The 22,882-nt window shown below is 31.7% G+C and overlaps 4 protein-coding genes across 4 annotated transcripts; 1 reads left to right on the top strand and 3 right to left on the bottom strand.

The window, feature by feature from the left end:
• Nucleotides 1-537: 537 nt before the first annotated feature.
• Nucleotides 538-1,020, bottom strand: LOC126672764 (uncharacterized). Its single transcript, XM_050366716.1, has one exon. The coding sequence runs from the start codon at nt 1,018-1,020 to the stop codon at nt 538-540; it is 483 nt and encodes a 160-aa protein (XP_050222673.1).
• A 2,758-nt stretch (nt 1,021-3,778) lies between these two features.
• On the bottom strand, nt 3,779-12,045 carry LOC126674482 (beta-glucosidase 24-like). Its single transcript, XM_050368928.2, has 13 exons — nt 11,925-12,045; nt 10,909-10,972; nt 10,080-10,138; nt 9,909-9,987; nt 6,925-7,002; nt 6,521-6,608; nt 6,149-6,398; nt 5,930-6,042; nt 5,505-5,728; nt 5,379-5,413; nt 5,017-5,119; nt 4,417-4,519; nt 3,779-4,121 (listed from the first exon to the last, which is right to left on the bottom strand). Exons 1-13 carry the CDS (start codon nt 12,033-12,035, stop codon nt 3,893-3,895), a joined length of 1,536 nt encoding a protein of 511 aa, XP_050224885.1. The 5' UTR covers nt 12,036-12,045; the 3' UTR covers nt 3,779-3,892.
• A 2,781-nt stretch (nt 12,046-14,826) lies between these two features.
• Nucleotides 14,827-15,174, top strand: LOC130015277 (uncharacterized). Its single transcript, XM_056105063.1, has one exon. It carries the CDS (start codon nt 14,827-14,829, stop codon nt 15,172-15,174), a length of 348 nt encoding a protein of 115 aa, XP_055961038.1.
• Nucleotides 15,175-17,820: 2,646 nt separating this feature from the next.
• Nucleotides 17,821-18,303, bottom strand: LOC130015276 (uncharacterized). The gene has a single exon (XM_056105062.1). It carries the CDS (start codon nt 18,301-18,303, stop codon nt 17,821-17,823), a length of 483 nt encoding a protein of 160 aa, XP_055961037.1.
• Nucleotides 18,304-22,882: the final 4,579 nt, after the last annotated feature.

The following is a 22,882-nucleotide window of genomic DNA, read 5'->3' as shown; positions in this document are numbered from 1 at the left end:
GATATCTGAGACTGCCAGAGGATATGTATGCCTGGCATATTTTTCCAGCATGACACGTGTTTATGTCTGTCATGCATGACGTTTATGAATTGCAAAAAATTATTTTACGTTTTGAGGCTTGCTACGGGTTTCGGAGCAACCACTCCCATTCCCTAGCGCCGGTCTCGGCCCTGAGATTGGGTCGTGACACTAAGACCTGTTACAAAAGCCTCAAGCCATAGCAAATCCCATCCTTGACAAGCCAAACCAGAGAAACCTCCACAATTCCAACAACAACCAACTTAAATAACAAACCGCCGAGTCTCATTAATCATGATGTCTAAAGTGCTATTAGTGTTATAAATTTTAAACTTATCAAGTAAAATATCTTTGACCTTCTTGACTATACTCTCAGGCCTTTTTATTTTATTTTAGGAAGATCTTCCTATTCCTCGCATTCCATAAAAAATAGGTGATAGCAGCCAAAGTAACCCTTCTGAAGTTGGCTATTTTGCTTTTCCCATTAACTTTCCTATAGAACCAGCTGACAACTCTTCTCTATGAGTTAATTTGATGAATTCTGCATATAGGCTTCAATCTGTTCCAAACTGCTTTTGCAAAGTCACACTCATAAAGACAATGGTCTATAGTTTCCACCTCCTTGTTGCACATGACACAAATATCATCAGGGATCACTCCCCATTTCTTAAGCTTATTCTTGGTCTTCAATCTCCTTTTAATGGCTAACCACATAATAAAATTGTTTCTGGGTATGGAATTGTATCCCCACACCACTCTGAACCAAGATTGATTCATATTTTGCTCCCTAATCATTTTCCGAGTTCTGTCTATGGAGAATTTATTCTGATAAATAACTTTCCACTTCATCATATCCTCATACCCCCTTCTAACAGTAAAATTGTTCTTCACATAATCCCAGGCTTCCTCAATAGCCTCATCTTTAGGATCAGGGAGAACCCAACTATCGTTCCTCCATAAGCTGGCTATAGTAGTGTTTTTAGGGATGTCTGAGTCTCTCATTTTAATCATAAGAAGAGAAGACCCATGTAACCAAGGATCTTTCTAAAAATATGTGTTTTTACCATCTTCCAACTTGAACTCCAGGACTTTTTTAGCTTCATTCCTAATGTTAAGAATGCCCCTCAAAATCCAACTAGCTTTCTCATTACTGTTGATACCCCAGAAACTGCTATTTTTCATCTTGTTGGCTTTAACCCACTTAACCCATAGAGAATCTGAATTGTTGTAGATGTGCCATATATGCTTTTTGATGGCTGCTTTATTCCACGAATGGATATCTTTCACACAAAGCCACCTTTCTTTTTTACGCTTAGGAATTTCACTCTAAGCTACCATTGCAGTGTACCTACCCTCTTCCTTACCAGTCCATAAGAATCTAGAGCAGATCCTTTGAATCTCTCTAATGATGCTCTTAGGAAGAATTAAAATAGATGCCCAAAACACATGCATACTCATTAACACATAGTTAATCAATTGAATTCTACCAGCATAAGATAAAAATCTACTGGCCCAACTATGGATCCTGCTAGTAATTTTATTTATAATGCCTTCGAATCCTGTTTAGCTTTAAAGTTTTCCATGAGGAAGGAGACAGACTTCAGATTCCTATAGCAGAAAAGTAAGACATCATCAGTAAAAATCAAATGATTAACTTTAAGGTTTTTACACTCATAGTGGAATTGAAACTCAGAATCAGTTTTAGAAATATTCATAGACATATAATCCATACAAAGAACAAACAAGAGGGGGGGACATAGGGCCCTACTGTCTAAACCCTTTTCTAGAGAAAAATTTATTCCCAACAGTGCCATTCCACTGGATAGAGAATCTAGTAGTCCTAACGCAATACATGATAAGGGAAATGAGTTTTCTAGGAAAGTTTAGGCCAATGAGCATTTCTTTAATAAAATTTCAAGAGATGGAATCATAAGTTTTTTTAAGATCAATTTTTAGAAGACACTTAGGAGGACCTTTCTTGTGGTAGTTTTTAACCAACTCATGAGCTAACATAATATTATGAGCAATTGATCTTTTAAGGACAAAAGCATACTGATTTTTTGGGAGATAAGATGCATAAGTGAAGGACTTAGTTCAGAAATGCCAAAATATTCACAAATAAGGATTGGACTGTGGAAGAAACTAAAGCTCATGCAGTTCAGTACAGACAGGAATATGAGGATGCTCAAATAGTTGACAAAAATAGGGGTGAAGGGGCTGGGAATTGTGGAAACGACACCTCAAGAAGGGCGTCTAATGTCAGTAGGATTCTAGATGACGAACGACAAGACGCCATAAGGATTGAATATGATGGGGGTACCATGCAGGAGCTTAAAGCGGGCTCAGTTGCTGCCATTGCAAAGAACAGGAGGGGAGAGGTGATAGGTAATTTTGCAAGGTCCTTCCGAGGTATCTGGGATCCAGGGACACTAGAGTTTCTTGCGCTACGGGAAGCAATGATATGGGCAAAGCATATGGGGTGGCGAAAAGTGATTTTCAAGGGAGATGCCATTCAGGTCTCCAATTCGATTAATGGAAAGGAATGCCAATTAGCTATAGCATGGGGAATCTGTCAAGATATATGGCTAACTTCAACCTTCTTTGATCATTGCCACTTCAAATAGATAAAACGAGACGCTAACAAGGACGCTCATCGGGTGGTTCAATCGGCAAAACAGAGATTTCGCCTTGATAGTGCTTCCATTCAAATTATTACTTAGTAGCTTCTCTTGTAATCTACTAAGGGTTAAAAAAAGAAGAAGGACTTAGTTCAGCAAAATTGACCTTAGTAACAATTTTGTAAATGACATTACAACAAGTTGTAGGCCTAAAATCAATGAGACTATCAGCATCAGCATTTTTAGGCACAACAATAATAGAAGTAGCATTAGTTTGTCTCAGAATCTTACCAGAAGTGAAGGCCTCCTGAGTAGCTTTAATAATATCAACTTTGATTATATCCCAAAAAGATGTAATCCTATATGCCATTATTTTTTCACGCTATAAACTCATCTAATTTTAAACGGATACAATTCATATTCTAGAAATTAAGCGCGTAATCAATTCACACAACACAAAAAATTATAATTTTTAAGTTCAAAACTCTCAAAATCTGTAGTGAACTACCATGTTTTCCCAACCATACAAGAAATTGTCAATCATGCCAAAATGTGACAAATAACAAATTTTAAAATTTAGGACAAAAAATCAATGAATCACATCAAACTTTCAACATGTATCAATTTGAACGGCTTGCTTAATTGTCGGTTCACCCTAATCTTATCGATTTATGCTGACAAACAACACTTTGTACAATAGACATTCCAACCATTATTAAAACTAATGCCAAATTAAACATCACTCAACAATAGATAGAAAATATGGCACATCAATTGGAATTTTCAACATTATCAGAAAACATTTGCTAAAAATACTAAGGTCGTGGGTAGATAAATTTATTTTGTAAAAAGATTAATACTAAAAAACAAGTAAATTTTTTTATCTCAATCTCGCAAACAACGCGTGGTACACATACTTTATTTCTATGACAAAAAACTTAACCGAATATCTTCAAAATTAAAAATATAATAATTAAAAATTGATAAATAAAAATGAAAGGTTTCAATGCAAAAAGGTTTTACAATGCAGAAATCCAAATATATGGATCACCTACCTAAAAAATTCTCTCACCTTAGATGTCCCCATCTTTATAATTGGACTATTTTTGTAAGGATTTATTTGAAAGGAAACAAGATAGATAACATTTTGAAAGATTATCCGTTCTTTCTATTATTACAAACATTCCTTCAAAACAGAGCATATATATCTTAAGTTTTTTGTTTATCCCCTAAATAAGAATAAATATATATGTATCTTAATTTTTTTGTTTATCCTTTAAATACAGTGGAAAACTGTATTTGGTACCACCAATGGCATTATTGTGTTTCAAGAATCTCTCAAACCAATTAACAGACCATTTTGGAGTTCTTATCAGCTTCGTATCTGTAGCATAGAACCCCATTCTTACGGTATACCCATTTGTCCATTCAAAATTATCTATGAATGACCAAGCAAAATACCCCTTTACTCTGACTTTGTGATCACTGCAAAACAAAATTAATAATAATAATAATAATATTAATAATAATAATAATAATAATAGAAAAAAGTATACTATTGGTATGTGAACTTTTATGGATCCACTATTTATTTTCTAATTTTTATTTTTACTTAACTTTTAACATTTCAAAGAGATATTAAACAAGAGCTTTTAAGTCATTTTCAGTTACTAATGTGTCAAAACAATAAAAATTAGTTAAATGTTTTATATCATAATAATAATAAGAAATTTTACCCATTTACAACAAATTTAAAATTTGAAATAATACTTGAACTCACCAAATTGCTCTAAGCAGTTTCCACAAATGCAGAGTATGATATGATATTCTCCATATATCTTTAAGAGCATCTGATGGAGAAAGACCTACCGGATCACCAATTCCTGAACATATTTACAATTTCAAATATGTAAAATAGATATTTGAATTTCTATATTTTTGTTTATTAATATTGAATTCCTACACTTTAAATTTTATATACATTAGGTCCCTCCATTACGGAAATAAAATACGTATGTGCACTTCACCTGATTTTAGTGTAACTGTTATAAATTTTCTATATTTTTTTATATTTTAACTCTATTTAAAAGTTAGTCCTTGCACTTTCAGTTTTGTTTTATATTAAGTACCTAATTTAGATTTCTTTTTCATATGTATTGACAAATAGTAACACATACTATGATGGAGGCATCCAATATTTATAAAATTAAAAGTATAAAAGCTCAATATTGACAAATAAAAATATAGAAGATCTAATGCTAAAACCAAAATAAATACATGAACTCAAATATATGATATGCCATATCAATATTTTAGACCATAAATTTTTAATAGAGTTAAATTAATTAATAATTTTTATTTTCTTCAAAAAGGACTTTACCATTTTCAGTTATATAAATGATTGGATTCCCATATTCATTTTTGACATATATTAGAGCGGTTTCAAATCCTTCAGGAGCAACATACAACCAAGATGGAGAAGCCTGCAAATGTACGTAAATAAGTTTTTTAAATTATTTTAAAAAATACTTTTATCTATCAATTATATACAATCATTTGTTTTCGATTAGATTAGTTTGATGTTAATGTGCTAATTTATGATCCCTTCCCACAAACATATTGTATAAATAAGAAAATGTATCAAATTACCACATCAATCATAACAATTGATACACAAATATTAAAGTTTTTTAATAAGAGATTCAATGTCTAATGCAAACAGGAAAAAAAGTAAACACTAACCTGGAAACCAATGCTTTGTCCATTTATATCACACTCTATAACAAAAAGATGGATATTTGAAGATAAATTATAACGTTCATTAAAAAAAAAATTATATAATTAACCGATATTGATAAAACTACTTACTCGTCAAACTAACAGACATATCGGTTGTATATCGAATATGAGTCGGATCAGGATCAACTATGACATTGGCAGAGGCATAAGTTGAAGTATAGTAGTTTATACCAATAAAATCATAAGATCCTTTTAAAGAGTTGGATTCAGTTTCATTAAAAACTGGCAATCGATCTCCAACTAACTCTCGCATTATACTTGGATAGTCACCGTGCGTTATGGGTTTCATAAACCTGCGAACATAATAAAAAATTTATGTCATCAGATCATATCGTTAATCGAATAAATGGATATACCAATGAGCTGTAGCTCAAATGATATAAGCGCTGGACAACAAACTGTTAAGGTCGTAGTTCAATTCCTCCCACAAGCGTTTTTCCCTTTCTAATTATAAGAAAAAAATGTATATAGCTTATGTGGCAAGTAATACTAACCAACCAAACTCAAAATCAAGGTATCGGTAGACAGATTGAAGATCGTCTGCACTGGCGGAGTAAGGTTTTGCCCATGTTATATCAAGTGTTATACCAATCTTGCCATCAAAACCCTACAATTGTAAGAACAAGAAGATAATTTATTATGTTTTTATCTAGCATTAATTGAAATATTTGTAATGGTAATAAACATTTTACGTAACATTTTTACTTAAGTACATGTTTCTTATATGTTGCAACAGCTGCTGCATGAGCAAGGAGTAAATTATGAGCCACTATGTAAGGTTCAGTTCCTGAGTCTCCTGCAACGCATGCTGGATTAACCCAAGCTGAACCTCGGCCTGGAGCCAAAACACCCAAATCATAGCCTTGCCAAATGAAAATATGGGGTTCGTTGAAAGTGATCCAATTCTTCACTCTATCCCCGAATCTTTTAAAGCAAAGTTCCGCATAATCGTTGTAATCGGATCTATTATAAGTTCACAAAATTAGAAAAAACATTATAAAATCAAGCCATCAACCTATAAAAGAAGAATAGAAATTTGATCTCTAAACTTAAGGTAGAAGCAAAGTGATGAATTTCATGCTTACACTATGTTATGGCTTCTAAATCCACCATAGCTATCTTCAATATCTTGAGGAACATCCCAATGAAATATGGTTACAAAAGGCACCATTCCTGCATATCACATTTCACAATAGAGGATTTAATTACAAATATATATAATCAATAGATTTTATTTTTAATTTAAATAATACACCTTTGAAAAGGACCGATAGTAAGTAAAATGGCGCCACATCGTTTGTGATAAAGTATTTGTATACAATTATTATGCTGAATATTAATTATTATTTTATTATTTGAAAATGGGAAAATGAATTTACATCTCCAAAACTATAGTGAATTTATAAAATAGCAATAATAAAATTAAACATTTTAAAATGAGACATTCTAAAATTAAAATGGAACTCATAGAAAATTTAAAAAGTTGTACCATTGTGTATAGTTTCATCGATAACTTTATTGTAAAAGTCGATTCCTTCCTCGCTTATTCCTTCACTTATTTTCCCACCTGCATTTTATAAAAGAATAGCTTCATATTACGTGTTACGTAGGTGGATCGTAATGTGACTCGTAAATTTATATACTAATCAAACTCATTAATAACTATGCAAATATATTTTATTTGTAATCAATATTATATTAATTAGAGTTTTCGTTAGAAAAAAATATTTTAATTTATTAATTTTAAAATTAATTGACTTCAATAATATTTATATATAATTTATTACATTTATTATAATTATACCATTATCAATGTATTATATATTATCAAAATTAAATTAGTTAGAGTTTGTTGGATTGGAAAATATATTGTGAGTTGTATTAAGTTTGTTTTAAATGATATTGTGTTTTATTTACACTTAATCTTAAATTAGTTAGAATTTTTGTTGAATTAGAAAATATATGTGAGTCGGATTAAAATTATTTATTATATTAATTATACTAATTAAATTTGTTATAATTATACTAATATATTTTAACATTATAATAAATGTTAAATTAGTTAGAGTTTTGTTAGATAAAGATAATTTTATGAGTTGGATTAAATATATTATAATTATAATATAGTGTTTTATGCATAATTAATATTAAATTAGTTAGAGATTTTGTTGAATTTGGAAATATATTTATTTTTTTAGTAATACAAATATTATATACTTTAGGCATAATATCTCCAAAAATCTCGACTTTTTATCCCCTGTTTCAATATCACCCTGACGCTGTAAAATCAACAATTGTATCAAAATTCACACTTTTCACTTTCAATTGTATCCATAAGTACTAAATTGACCTCTTTCTCATTAAAAATGGTTCCAACAAGTCATTCATTTTGAATTGTTCAAATGAAAAAGAGTTCAAATAATTCATTTATCATTTTTTTTTAATTTTTTTCGAATGAAAAAGAGTCTAATTTACAAAATTGGATACAATTGAAATCCAAACGTGTATATTTAGGTATAATTGGCGATTTTAAGGGTGCAATTGAGAAGGATAAAAGGTTGATTTTTTTTGTGAGATTATATTATATCATAATAGTAGTAGTTCAGTAGAAGTAGGTTGATATCTTACAAGTTTGCATGTAGGCTTATAAAAATATTGATATGCGGAATCCATCTTAAAATAAATTTATTTTACATATTTTATTTATGTGATTTTTTTAAAATATTAAGTTTTTCTAGTTTTTATATTTATTTTATTTGAAATTTGTAGGTTCTCTTTTGGATGAGGAGTGTGCATTACACTCACTGTGAAAAGTGTGAGGCCAATTTCAAAGAACAAAATTTTCCTGCTGTCTAGGCAGTAGGAAGTTCCTTCAACCTATGTGTTGGCAGTCTTCAAGGCGTGTTAGTAAATTTTTAATGAAATGGTTAATTAATCATTCCGGTAGCTATTAATTAACCACTTTAGTCCCTATATTTTTAAAGCAACCATTATTTTAACTGAATTACGAGAGTGAAATTAATTCTGATTAATTTCATTACAAATGGCCACCATATTATGGTTAAAGCTCATATTTATACCAAATCCAACTTGAATGTCCAAAAACCAGGTATGTACTATTAAATTTGCAGAACTTAAGGTTTTGGCGCTAATGGCCAGAACAAACTCGTAAATACTTCATATATAATTAGTATTTTCATTATCACTTTCTGTTTAATCAAATATTTTATATATAATTAGTAATTAATATCTCTTATGATCAAAATATAATAACCAGTTTCCTATTATCTCAAATCTTATTGAAATCTGAAATCAAAACAAACAAATCTTAAATAAAAATGAATTAATCATTACACTTTGGGTACCATCATTTGCAGCAATAATTAATATCTTCATACATGCATCTGCTAATTAAATTTAATTAAGAACGGACCCACTTGGAATCGCTTGCATTAACTATGTGAATTTAACAAAATTCAGTTTTAGCTTTCGTAATTTTGTTCAAATGATTTATAAAAAAAGTTTTAGATCAAATAATGGTGTATGTTAAAATTTGAGGACTGAAATGATAAACTAATCAATATTGAACTGACTCATTAACCAGTTCAGAAAACAATTATAACATTGTGTGCTGGCAGCCTGAGAGGCTGCCAGCACACAGGTTGCACGAATGACCTGCTGCCTAGGCAGAAGCAAATTTTTATTCTATTTTAAATATTGGCCTACTCGATTTTTAGATAAAATATGACACATCATCAAATTTGGAAGATGAATCAAGATAAATAATTTTTTTTTTTAAATATATAGACTTGTTAGATGAAAATACTTAAAAGAGGATCAAATAAACTAAAAATTAAAAATATTAGGCCTTTTTATCATTTTTATGTAAAAATTGTTAGTTGCTTAACAAAAAATGAGCAATAATTTCGTCCATAAAAAGATGGGTAATTGCAAATGCATACACGAACTTTACCCTAATTTGCAATTACAATATAAACTTCGAAACTTGGGAATGTCAGTAACCAACTTTCATTTTTGACAAATTGGTATACCGACCAATCACGTAATGACACACGGCAGTATATTACAATGTCTACGTTAGTGTTTTTCGTATTTGGTGTATCGATTTGCCAAAAGTGTAAAGTTGGTTACTAACATTGCCAAGTTTCAAAGTTTATGTTGTAATTACAAATTAGGGTAAAGTTCGTGTATGAATTTGCAATTAATCTTAAAAAGATCTATAAAATAAAAATCAAATAGTACAAACATGTCGAATAACAAATTTAAAAGAGATAAAATAATTAAAAAATTAAAAGTACATGGCCTTAGGTTAAGCCATATAAATATTGGTAAGAATTATGGAAAAGGATGGAGCAACTATATAAATATATAATACCTAATCGTCAAAGAAAATTAATATAAATTGGAACGGAAGAAAGAGATAATATATTTATCGAATATTATAGTACTTACTAGGTATTATTCTTGACCATGCAACGGAAAATCTAAAAGCATTCATACCCATCCGTTTATTCATTATTTCAATATCTTTCTGCAGGAACAATATTCACTATTGATCATATTCATAGTATAAAAAATTATAGTATATTCATAGTATAAAAAATTTGATCAAAAATCTCTTACTTGAAAATTATAATAAAATTCAGTTGCAATATCTCCATTGCTGCCATCGGTTATCCTTTCTGAAACAATTACAAACATGTTTAATTGTATACCACTAAGAGGGAGCAGAGAAAAAAGAAAAAAAATTAAATCACTATAAAAAATTCTGTATATGGCAACAAAATGTTTTGCAGCTAATTTTTTTTTGCTGCTAAAAAACATTTTGCAGCATTAATTTAAAAAGTTGCTGCCATTAATCAAGTTATAGCAACATTATACAGCAAATTTTGTTACCAATTATTTAAGGCAACGTTTTATTAGCAGCAACATGCCACAATTTTTTTTTTATTGCTATATGTTAATAGTAACAATTTTAGTACTATTAGCAGCAAAAATGTTTGCTGCTAATTCTAGTATTTCTTGTAGTGAATATTTATGTGTTTATCGAATTATAGTTTTTTTATAAAATAGTTATTGAATTATAAAAATTTATAAAACCGTTACCAGACTATTAAATTTTACAAAATAGTTATCAAAAAAATTATAAAAAAAATTACCGAACTATAATTTTTTATAAAACAGTTACCAAACTATAAATGCGAATAAGAAAAGATTGTACAATCATGCAACAATCCATCAATTATTTTGTAAACTAATCATAGTTCGGTAATTATATTATTAAAAAGACTATAGTCAGATAAATTTTATATAATTTTTTATAGTTCGGTTACTGTTTTATAAATATATAATAGTTTTATAACTGCTTCATAATTTTTCATAATTCGATAACCACTTTATAAAAAGAATATATACTTCACTAACTATAAACATATTTAACCTAAAAAATAACCTGGATAATCATGAGTAAATGTATCCCATGTGTGAACTCCTCTTTTCTCAGCTGCACCTTCAGTCTGAAAATATTTCACAAAAGCTATATAACTAATCATTTTGTTAAACTCAAATTTCAATATGTAGGTACATACTTTAATAGAAATTAAATTTTTTTAACCTTTCTCATCATAACAACAATAAAATATTACGGTATTAAGCTTTTCTTTACTAAATTATTTGCTACAAAATTACTCTTAGGAGTTTTTAAGCAGAAATTTCTCATGTTTTCGATGTGTCCACTAAGAATAATCATACAACGCAACGGTTGCGCCACGTCATTCGTGCAATAAACCAATGAGGCGTTAATGTTTAATGATAAAAAAAATAAGCAATAACAAAAGATTCCCTATCGCAAATGATTATTAGCTTGTTGTAAAAATGACGTGGCACATCCGTTGTGTGGAATAAATATTCCTCCACTAATATAGACAAACCAATAAGCTTGGACCGCATTGATCCTCACAAAATTTAAACTACTGTATAACTTTTTAGTGGCCAGATTTTGGTTCGTTCCAATTTTAGTTATTAAATTTAGTTATTAAACTCTGATTTTGTTTCGACGGGAGATTTTCAACATGAATTGAATACACGGCTGCCAAATTTTATTTTGTTTTGCTCAAAACTTCTACATATATGTATAACTAGTTTAAAAATTCAATGCTTAATTAAAATTATGTATGAATGACGAATTTTCAAAAAAAAAAATAATACAAATAAAAAATGAAATAAAATGCGGCCGCCGCGTTAGAATTTCCGGGCGAAAAATTCATATTAGCACGAAATTAAAGTCTAATAAAAGAATTAAACAAATTAAAGTTTGGTCACCAAAATATAATGAAATAATAGTTTAAATATCAACATGATTTATTACCCAATATATTGAGGTCCAGTTAGTACTCTCAAATTATGAGAATAAAATTTTGAATTTGAATTTAAAATTTCAATCTATCATTTTTATCCTCAAATTGATACCTGATAAGCAGACAAGGCCGTTCCCCAAATAAAACCATCTGGAAAAGAAGAACAATCAAATATCGGAAGATCCTCAGGAGAAGTATCTTGGGAAGTAATGACTGTCTCCATAATGCTTTGTTTCTTTTAAACTTTGGTGTACATTTCTCATGGCAATTCTCCATTTATATAGCAATTTCTCAAGGACAAGGGTCTACTTGTTCACGTCAATGAAATAGGGCCAAGACCATATTTACGTCCCTGTTTCTTCAAAATTTCATTTATTTAATTTTCTTTTTCAAAATTTATTTTTGATCTAATTCTTATATTTAATTTATTTTAGATTCTTTTAAGTTTCTTTTAAATGGAATAGCGTGCAGTATACTACTCTGTGGAATACACGTGAAACTGAATTGAAATGTCCAACTAACATGATATTTTGGCAAAATAGACCGCATCATCAAATTTAGAAAGAGACTAGATAAATAGAAATTTATAAGTAGAAGAGTCTATTGAATACAGACGTTAAGTTCCTCGTGTATAATTGCATTTGCAGAGCGGTGGAGTATTATAAGTCCTATAATTAGGGTTTTTTTATTATTTTTAGAAGTTTAAATTTTTTCATAATTATTCTTATTCGCTGTAAAGGATTGGAATTCTCTCAAGTTAATTTGAATTTAAGGGGGTAATATTCACGATTTATACGGTTCATTATAAGGTGTAGATTAATTTGATTAAAATTGTAGCAAATTGACCTGCACCGTTTATCTTATAATGAACGGTTTAGATTATGATTATGACCCCCTTTAAGTTCAAAATGAACTTGAAGAATTCCAATTTTTTTTTAAATTATTTGCCATCTAGTCTTGTAGATGTGCTGATAAAATTGCTCATTTATCGAAAAAAAAATTGAATAAAAAAGCTTTGAGTAGAAAAAGACCATACAAATAAAAATTTAAGTCTTTTGTCATTTTAGATATGAAAGGCAACATAATCACAAAAATTAAAGTAAATACAAGTCTTTTGTCTTTTAGATATGAAAGGCAACATACACACGCTAACAAAATAGTAAAGTTTAAAGAAGGTTCAGATCATGAAAAGATATATAATATAGAACCAACTAACTCATGTTTTCTCAGCCCTTGGATTGCTTGACTATATCCTCCACTGTCCGATAGTGAAGCTTATGATTTTCAATGATAAAATCTTTGTTTGAAAAACCGAATCGGTGGCCAAACTGGTGAGGCCACTGGTTTTCAGTTCAACTGGTTCAACCGGATAAATAGAATGATTAAAAGTTAAAGAGTACAGGTGAATGGGTTATTGCTTTTAACTCCCATCAAAACAATAATGATATGTCGAAAAGTAAGTTTTTGTTAAAGATTTGAAGCCAGATGGACTTTTATGTAAATTTAAAAATTAACTTTTTATTTTTTTTAGATTTAGAGATAACTTGCAGCCATTAGATCAGAACTACTTAGTAATGCTAGCCATTAATTTTCTTTAAACCTAATTTCCTTTTCCTTCTACTCTCTTATTCTCACCAGCTGTTAGTTTTAAATTTCTACTTTCAAATTTCCACCTTCTTTCCCTGTAGTTTCCTTGTAAGCTCACATCTTCCATTTTCTTAACTAAACCAACACAATACCATATTTACTATATAGAAAATATTGATATAACTACGGAAAGACTATAGAAGACAGATTTAATTTAGAGAAAACTTGCCGGTTTTGAAAAATAACCGGTTCTCCGATTTGCCTGTTCTTTACAGTTTTTTCCGGCATTTCCGAGCTAAATCGCAAATTTGGTTTTAGGGGTCAATACTGGACCGGACTCTGGTTGTCGGTCGAACTGGGCGGTTCCGTCCGATTTTTAAAACGCAAATAAAACTATGTTAATTGAATGATGACTTTACAATTTTGTTTCAAAAAGATCTTGTGATTAATATTAGGCTTAACTATTTTATAAATAGCAAATCTTTATGAATTTTATTAATTAGGTCTAATTACTTTAAAAAAATCACCTTATAACATTTTTTGATTTATATCTTGATCTAGTAAAAAGTTTATTTGTACCCTATTTTTGATTTTTCATTTTCGTCTCTACCCCGAAGTACTAAATTGATCTCTTTTCATGTACAAAAAGGCTAAAATAATCCGTCATATTTAACTAATATTTTAATTAGACATTAATATTATTAATTGTACAAAAGTTCCTTCTTCTGATTTACTCCTTCCTTCCACGGAAGTAGGAATCGCTCCTCCTTCCATGTCCTCCTTCCATATAAGAAGGAGAGCTCCTCCTTCCGTGGAAGGAGAAGCAACAAACGAAAAAAAAAATATTTTTAGAAAAACTAATTTGGCGGGTTCAAATAATCGGAGGAGTACGGTGGTAGGTCGAAAATGTTTTTTTAATTAATTTAGTTGTTTTAATAAAATATCTAAAAACAATGGATTATAAGATTTTTTTGAACATTTTTGAAATTGGGGGACTTATTTGTATTTTTTTAAATAAGAAAAAATATGGTGTAACCCTTCTATTTAGTTGTTTTTAATGTTTTTATCCTTATATTATTTAAATAGTCAATTGTACCCTTTTTCGGGGTAGAGACGAAAACAAAAAATTAAAAATAGGGTACAAATGAAGTTTGTCCTAGGTCAGGTATAAACGAAAAAAATATTACAAGGTGGAGGTTTTTTTTAAGTAATTAGGTCTACTAATTACAATCAAATCTTTAAATTTTATAATAATATTAAATATGAAAATGTTTTATGTAATTATGATCAAAATTTTAAATTTTATTTTTAAAATTCAATTTTTTTTATTAATTGTGATCAAATATTCAAATCTCAGTTACGCGGATCCCAAGAGAAAAGATATCGAATTTCAAATCGGAGATTACGTGTTTCTCAAAGTATCACTGATGAAGGGAGTTATTCGTTTTGGAATGAAAGGCAAGTTGGCTCCGAGACATGTCGGACCATATCAGATTGTAGAACGTATAGGCTCAGTCGCCTATAAGTTAGACTTGCCATCGGAGATGTCGCAAGTTCATCCTGTCTTTCATATTTCCATGTTTCGGAAATATGTAGCAGACCCTTCTCGAGTAATTCAACCGCAAGTGGTGGATGTGAGCAAAGAATTGACTTACGAAGAACGGCCAGTGCAGATTGTCGACACGCAGATACGACAACTGCGGACGAAGAGAATTCCGATGGTGAAAGTTCTATGGAGGAGTCAATTCATAGAAGAGTGCACGTGGGAGATATAGGAGGATATGAGACAGAAATATCCATACTTATTTACTCAAGGTACGTGGCTAAAGTTTTAAATTCGAGGACGAATTTATTTTAAGGGGGGGTGAATGTAATGCCCCAAAATATTTTAAGATAATTAAGTCGTGCCACCTGTCGAGATTTTCGATAAATTAAATTAAGAAGAATTTAATTTAATTATATCGGGAATTTGGAATAATTTTATTAAGCGATTTAGCGGGATTTAAGGATTTAACTTTGAAAATTAATATAAAATAAATTATAAATCCCGTAACGATAATTATTTCGTCAAAGTCCGCGAAATAATTTATAGTATTTATGGTAAAAGTTTCGAGTCAATCGGAGACTGTTTAAAATTTGGACGCGAATAGGTTTTGGATTAAATTGCAACTTTTGAAAAGTTTCAAGGACCAAGTTGCAAACTGACCATTTTATATATGATTTCCTTCAAATGAAGGAAAGGTTCAGAACCTTAAAATCCTTCATCAGATCATTTCTTCGTTTCCTTCGATGATCGAATACGTTCCGTCGCACGATCTCCGTTTCTCGTTCGTTTTCGACGTTTCTTAACTCGAATCGATCGTATTTCGAAGGCCAATCACGGTAAGCAAGTAGTTTCTCCATTTGTTTGAGTTTATTTGATGGAAAAACGATTCGAAACGATAGGTTACGGCGAAACTGTATCGCGATTACATATTCGATTCGATTTAAACGTTTTTATTGTGTTTTTGGATGGATTTAGATGTTATTTTGGTGTTAGATACGTTGGGAAAGTCGTTAAGCACGTCAGGATGAGTTTTGGTGCTGTTTGGTGCGGAATAGGGGCTGTTGCCTTCGCTGTCGCGACGCGACGGGCATTGTCGCGACGCGACGGGCATTGTCGCGACGCGACGGGTGATGTCGCGACGCGACAAGTGTTGTGGCGACGCGACACCCCTTGGCACGTCGTGCCAAGGTCATTTTTGGGTCCCTTCAGTCGTTTTCGACCTCTCCCGATGCCTGGAACTTGGATTAGACGTTTCTTGAACTGATTTAAAGCTTTCGGACGATGATTTAACAAAGAAACAAACGTGAGATTGTAATGTTCAATTAATGATTAAGAGGTTAGGTTTAATGATAAACCTAAAGCTGTATTGAAGCTAAGTCGAAGATTTGCTAAGTTAAATGAAAGTGAATCGAGTAAGACGTGATTAGAATTCAACGAGTTATGTCGTGTCTTGAGTCTAGAATCAATCCTAGAATAGGATTCTGATGTAAGTCAATTGTTTTTAAATCGTCTTAGATTAGGCGAGGCAAGAACCAGCTGGACCAGGAGCTCGAGAAGCTTGACGTTTCTGAGCACTGAAGTATTTTCGATAAGCGTTTTCTGTGAGTTTATACGATTTGCTTTTAAAGTATTTATTTAAGCAATTACTTTATATTGCTTTGCGTTTGATTTGCATGTTTATAGTGCGAAATCTTTATATGAATTGCATATACGCTTGATTTGAAACCAGTATTGATCCGATGAAACGTGCTACCTATTGAGCGGCAATAGGACTGTGTGATCACCAGTTTTGATTTGATACAACTGTAATAAGATTAAGAACACGAATTTTGAAGTCAGATGTACGAATGTGATACGAGAGTGAACTCGGTTACAGTGTAACCTGAGCCCCGTATCTAGTGGGTTGGACCCACCATTGGACTTAAGAGATTTTTCGCGACTGACGTGGTAGAGTGTGAATACTCCCGGGCCGAACTATTGGATAAGTTTCCTTTGAGTACATACAATTAGCATGTTCGAGGATTAGGGTTTCAATCGGATCCTGTACTTGGCTGCATATGATTGATTACAGTTTTATGTTTTATTTGAATACTTATTAGTAAATGTATGAACTCACTCAATATATCCCCATATACACCCCTCACAGATTTCCTTTTGACATAACGGACTTCTATCCTACTTCCAGAAGTCTGTATTTTTGAAAGTATGTAAAAAAACAATACCTTACTCTTAGAGCTGCATTAGATAGGTGTTTTGTAAGCCAGTTTGTGATATATGGTTTTCTGTAAATATAACTTTAATGTTTTAAAGTTTTAAATGTTTTATGCTTGCTGCGTTTGATATCTGAGACTGCCAGAGGATATGTATGCCTGGCATATGTTTCCAGCATGACACGTGTTTATGTCTGTCATGCATGACGTTTATGAATTGCAAAAAATTATTTTATGTTTTGAGGCTTGCTACGGGTTTCGGAGCAACCACTCCCATTCCCTAGCGCCGGTCTCGGCCCTGAGATTGGGTCGTGACACTAAGACCTGTTACAAAAGCCTCAAGCCATAGCAAATCCCATCCTTGACAAGCCAAACCAGAGAAACCTCCACAATTCCAACAACAACCAACTTAAATAACAAACCGCCGAGTCTCATTAATCATGATGTCTAAAGTGCTATTAGTGTTATAAATTTTAAACTTATCAAGTAAAATATCTTTGACCTTCTTGACTATACTCTCAGGCCTTTTTATTTTATTTTAGGAAGATCTTCCTATTCCTCACATTCCATAAAAAATAGGTGATAGCAGCCAAAGTAACCCTTCTGAAGTTGGCTATTTTTCTTTTCCCATTAACTTTCCTACAAAACCAGCTGACAACTCTTCTCTATGAGTTAATTTGATGAATTCTGCATATAGGCTTCAATCTGTTCCAAACTGCTTTTGCAAAGTCACACTCATAAAGATAATGGTCTATAGTTTCCACCTCCTTGTTGCACATGACACAAATATCATCAGGGATCACTCCCCATTTCTTAAGCTTATTCTTGGTCTTCAATCTCCTTTTAATGGCTAACCACATAATAAAATTGTTTCTGGGTATGGAATTGTATCCCCACACCACTCTGAACCAAGATTGATTCATATTTTGCTCCCTAATCATTTTCCGAGTTCTGCCTATGGAGAATTTATTCTGATAAATAACTTTCCACTTCATCATATCCTCATACTCCCTTCTAACAGTAAAATTGTTCTTCACATAATCCCAGGCTTCCTCAATAGCCTCATCTTTAGGATCAGGGAGAACCCAACTATCGTTCCTCCATAAGCTGGCTATAGTAGTGTTTTTAGGGATGTCTGAGTCTCTCATTTTAATCATAAGAAGAGAAGACCCATGTAACCAAGGATCTTTTTAAAAATCTGTGTTTTTACTATCTTCCAACTTGAACTCCAGGACTTTTTTAGCTTCATTCCTAATGTTAAGAATGCCCCTCCAAATCCAACTAGCTTTCTCATTACTGTTGATACCCCAGAAACTGCTATTTTTCATCTTGTTGGCTTTAACCCACTTAACCCATAGAGAATCTGAATTGTTGTAGATGTGCCATATATGCTTTTTGATGGCTGCTTTATTCCACGAATGGATATCTTTCACACAAAGCCACCTTTCTTTTTTACGCTTAGGAATTTCACTCTAAGCTACCATTGCAGTGTACCTACCCTCTTCCTTACCAGTCCATAAGAATCTAGAGCAGATCCTTTGAATCTCTCTAATAATGCTCTTAGGAAGAATTAAAATAGATGCCCAAAACACATGCATACTCATTAACACATAGTTAATTGTCACGACCCATTTTCATGAATCGCGACCGGCGCTAGGGTATGGGTAATATAGTACCGAAACCCGTAGCTAGCCTTTCATTTAATTCATAAACACATAAACCTGCAGAAAACCAATGCTCGGGGGCAACCGAGACTTCAGCCTAAACTAGCAATTATAATAATCAACAGTTAATATAACATGCTTATTCAATTTTGGGTCTAAAAGGCATAACATAAATAATCCGAAATAAATACATAACATGCCAGAGCAATATAACCAGTCAGACAAATCCGACAAACAACTGTAATAACAATAATAAAGACGTCTAGTCAACTACTGCGGTCTAAGAATAAAATAGTTTGACAGTTTATCAAAATAAATGGAACCTCCGAGGAAAAGTAAATGCGGAGATCACCAGACTCTCTCAGATCATAACCCTGGGAAAATTGGGAAAACAACGGGGTCAGATATACTGAGATGAGTTCATACCACTATTTACATTTATTAAGTGGAAAACCTTTAAAACGTTTAAAACATTTAATAACGATATTACAGATAATAGTTGGAACCCTAATCCACAATTCTAAATAATAATCATAATCCAATAGGTCTGGTCCCGAGAGCTGAGCTACACCGAGTTACCACTGACCACACTTATACCAGAGTCCCGAGAGCTGGGCTACACCGAGTTACTCTACTTGGTCCCGAGAGCTATGCTCACACCGAGTTACCACATTACCATAATTACCTTTCCCAGATCATTACCGGTGCGCACGCAGTCCTAATGATGCCCATTAGATAGCATGTTCCAACTAGTAGCCATAATATAAAAACATTTCGAAAAATATACGTACAGTAAATATTTTATATAAAAACAATTTACTTAATAAAGCGGTAAATAGTAAGTACAAACTCACTGCTTGCTAATCCACGTGAATACCGGCAAGCAACTAATCCTGGTTCGCCTCTGGAGCACGAACAGTAGACGGGTCTAGACAAATAAAATAATTATTAAAAACAGACCCTAACTCTAGAGAGTACTAGACACCACATAGGACTAGCACAGATAACACGTCGGAATAAAACAAACCAAATTAACACAAAAATACCCAATAGGTAATAAAGCCCAATTAATACAAGTCTATTGAGTTCCCGCTTTAAAATATAACCCGGAAGGGTAACCCAAATAAAAATATTATATTCAATTTAATAATTCCAACGTAGTGAGTCAACTGAGTCAATCACGTCGCTCTGTTTCTTCTCACATGTCGGGTGACTAATGTCTAACCCGACCCAACCATTTATATCAAAAATATACACCACAGATTATAATATCAAAAATACTAATTTTGATAAAATGAAATTCACATATAAAACGGAACTAAATGACAATCACATAATAAAATAATTCACATCTAGCAATCAATAAAGATACATAAATATAATTAATTATATTTATCTCAATCGTTCAACAATCTAATTATTGGATGACGCTACCGACAATCTACTCTATTTGTGTCTCTTAAATATTTATGGGACATAAAATCCATAAATTATTTTATGTCTAATAAATAAGAAAAATAAAATACTAAAATAACAAGTTTTATTAAAATTTTCTATTACTAAGTAATAATTATGTTTATTAAAAGTCTAAACTAATATATTTAGAATTATTTTAAAAAAATAACATAATGAACTTAAATGAAACCAAAGAGAAAAATGAAGATACGAATATATACTATTTAATTAACTTAAGATTTCAAAACCGTTAAATTTGTTTGGGGTACTTATCACTTTTTTTTAAAGACTAAAAATAAATTATACCAAAATCAATAAAATTAGAACAAAACTTTGTCTCCTATGCAATGACAAGTACAGGTTATACATTTGATAAAAAAAAATAGAGGATAAGAAAGGCCAATTAAATTATTATATTATCGTCCCAAATAAATGTAATTAAACAATATGATTATTGAAAACTGTGCCAAGATATGGCAAAACAAAAACAATTATGCATAGAATGAAAGGTAATATTATCAAATAATAATTCTGAGTTCATAATAATAACCCTATAGAACAAGTGAAATACCTTTTGATAATCAACTTCGAAAAGACGGCTGAGATTAATGTTTACCCAAGTAATTAGGTTTCTCCCAAAATGAAATTATTTCCCTTCAAGTATTATCAAATATTGATTATAATAAAATTATTATGTGCAGCATATGAGCCGCATCACTTTAACTGTCTTGGTTTTCCTAAAAAAAAAAGTTAAGTCTCCTATAAATATACATTATTAGGTTTAGGGTTTTCAATAGAAAAATTTGAAATTCCAATTATACCCATTGTTTTGTTACCATTAATATTATTATTACTACTATTATTATTATTATTATTATTATTATTATTTATCAGATGATACAATAATAGTGTGTCAATTGAGACACTGTTCTAATTGTATATACATGGCCACGCCAACAAGGCACATGCAAGAGAGAAAAAATAAATCTTGGGCCACATGAGCCCAACCGACGAAATTACATAAGTCATGGGTCAACAGACCCAACATAACCCGCACACGAATCGAACCACGACCGAAACAAGAAACGACTTAAATATTATCAAAAGATCGACGGAAAAAGCCAAAGAAAAATACGGGATATTACATTAATCAATTGAATTCTACCAGCATAAGATAAAAATCTACTGGCCCAACTATGAATCCTGCTAGTAATTTTATTTATAATGCCTTCGAAATCCTGTTTAGTCAACCTAGAAGATATTAAGGGAATACATAAGTATCTAAGAGGAAGAGAACCCTCATTGAACCCCAACATATTAAGAGTGGCAGTTGTCTCAGGGAAATCAATGTTACAACAACAAATATGACTTTTGTTCAAGTTGACCTGGAGGCCAGACATATTTTTAAAGCTATTAAGCTTTTCCATGAGGAAGGAGACAGACTTCAGATTCCTATAGCAGAAAAGTAAGACATCATCAGTAAAAATCAAATGATTAACTTTAAGGTTTTTACACTCATAGTGGAATTGAAACTCAGAATCAGTTTTAGAAATATTCATAGACATATAATCCATACAAAGAACAAACAAGAGGGGGGACATAGGGCCCTACTGTCTAAACCCTTTTCTAGAGAAAAATTTATTCCCAACAGTGCCATTCCACTGGATAGAGAATCTAGTAGTCCTAACGCAATACATGATAAGGGAAATGAGTTTTCTAGGAAAGTTTAGGCCAATGAGCATTTCTTTAATAAAATTTCAAGAGATGGAATCATAAGCTTTTTTTAGATCAATTTTTAGAAAACACTTAGGAGGACCTTTCTTGTGGTAGTTTTTAACCAACTCATGAGCTAACATAATATTATGAGCAATTGATCTTTTAAGGACAAAAGCATACTGATTTTGGGAGATAAGATGCATAAGTGAAGGACTTAGTTCAGAAATGCCATTTGGAAGGCTAGAAATGCCAAAATATTCACAAATAAGGATTGGACTGTGGAAGAATCTAAAGCTCATGTAGTTCAGTACAGACAAGAATATGAGGATGCTCAAATAGTTGACAAAAATAGGGGTGAAGGGGCTGGGAATTGTGGAAACGACACCTCAAGAAGGGCGTCTAATATCAGTAGAATTCTAGATGACGAACGACAAGACGCCATAAGGATTGAATATGATGGGGGTACCATGCAGGAGCTTAAAGCGGGCTCAGTTGCTGGCATTGCAAAGAACATGAGGGGAGAGGTGATAGGTAATTTTGCAAGGTCCTTCCGAGGTATCTGGGATCCAGGGACACTAGAGTTTCTTGCGCTACGGGAAGCAATGATATGGGCAAAGCATATGGGGTGGCGAAAAGTGATTTTCAAGGGAGATGCCATTCAGGTCTCCAATTCGATTAATGGAAAGGATTGCCAATTAGCTATAGCATGGGGAATCTGTCAAGATATATGGCTAACTTCAACCTCCTTTGATCATTGCCACTTCAAATGGATAAAACGAGACGCTAACAAGGACGCTCATCGGCTGGTTCAATCGGCAAAACAGAGATTTTGCCTTGATAGTGCTTCCATTCAAATTATTACTTAGTAGCTTCTCTTGTAATCTACTAAGGG

Source organism: Mercurialis annua, linkage group LG3, assembly GCF_937616625.2.
Source record: "Mercurialis annua linkage group LG3, ddMerAnnu1.2, whole genome shotgun sequence".
In the NCBI taxonomy this organism is placed as follows: Eukaryota; Viridiplantae; Streptophyta; class Magnoliopsida; order Malpighiales; family Euphorbiaceae; genus Mercurialis; species Mercurialis annua.
Note: the sequence above shows the minus strand (reverse complement) of the source record. Positions and strands in the feature narration are given on the sequence as shown.

Excerpts from the sequence above, each read along its gene's own strand:
- LOC130015276 (XM_056105062.1), bottom strand. The coding sequence starts at position 18,303 with ATGAGAGACTCAGACATCCCTAAAAACACTACTATAGCCAGCTTATGG.
- LOC126672764 (XM_050366716.1), bottom strand. The coding sequence starts at position 1,020 with ATGAGAGACTCAGACATCCCTAAAAACACTACTATAGCCAGCTTATGG.
- LOC130015277 (XM_056105063.1), top strand. The coding sequence starts at position 14,827 with ATGAAGGGAGTTATTCGTTTTGGAATGAAAGGCAAGTTGGCTCCGAGA.
- LOC126674482 (XM_050368928.2), bottom strand. The coding sequence starts at position 12,035 with ATGGAGACAGTCATTACTTCCCAAGATACTTCTCCTGAGGATCTTCCG. Across the intron at positions 10,973-11,924 it reads CGGCCTTGTCTGCTTATCAG|ACTGAAGGTGCAGCTGAGAA; the intron begins GTATCAATTTGA and ends AAATATTTTCAG. Across the intron at positions 5,120-5,378 it reads GACAAAGCATTGGTTTCCAG|GCTTCTCCATCTTGGTTGTA; the intron begins GTTAGTGTTTAC and ends GTACATTTGCAG.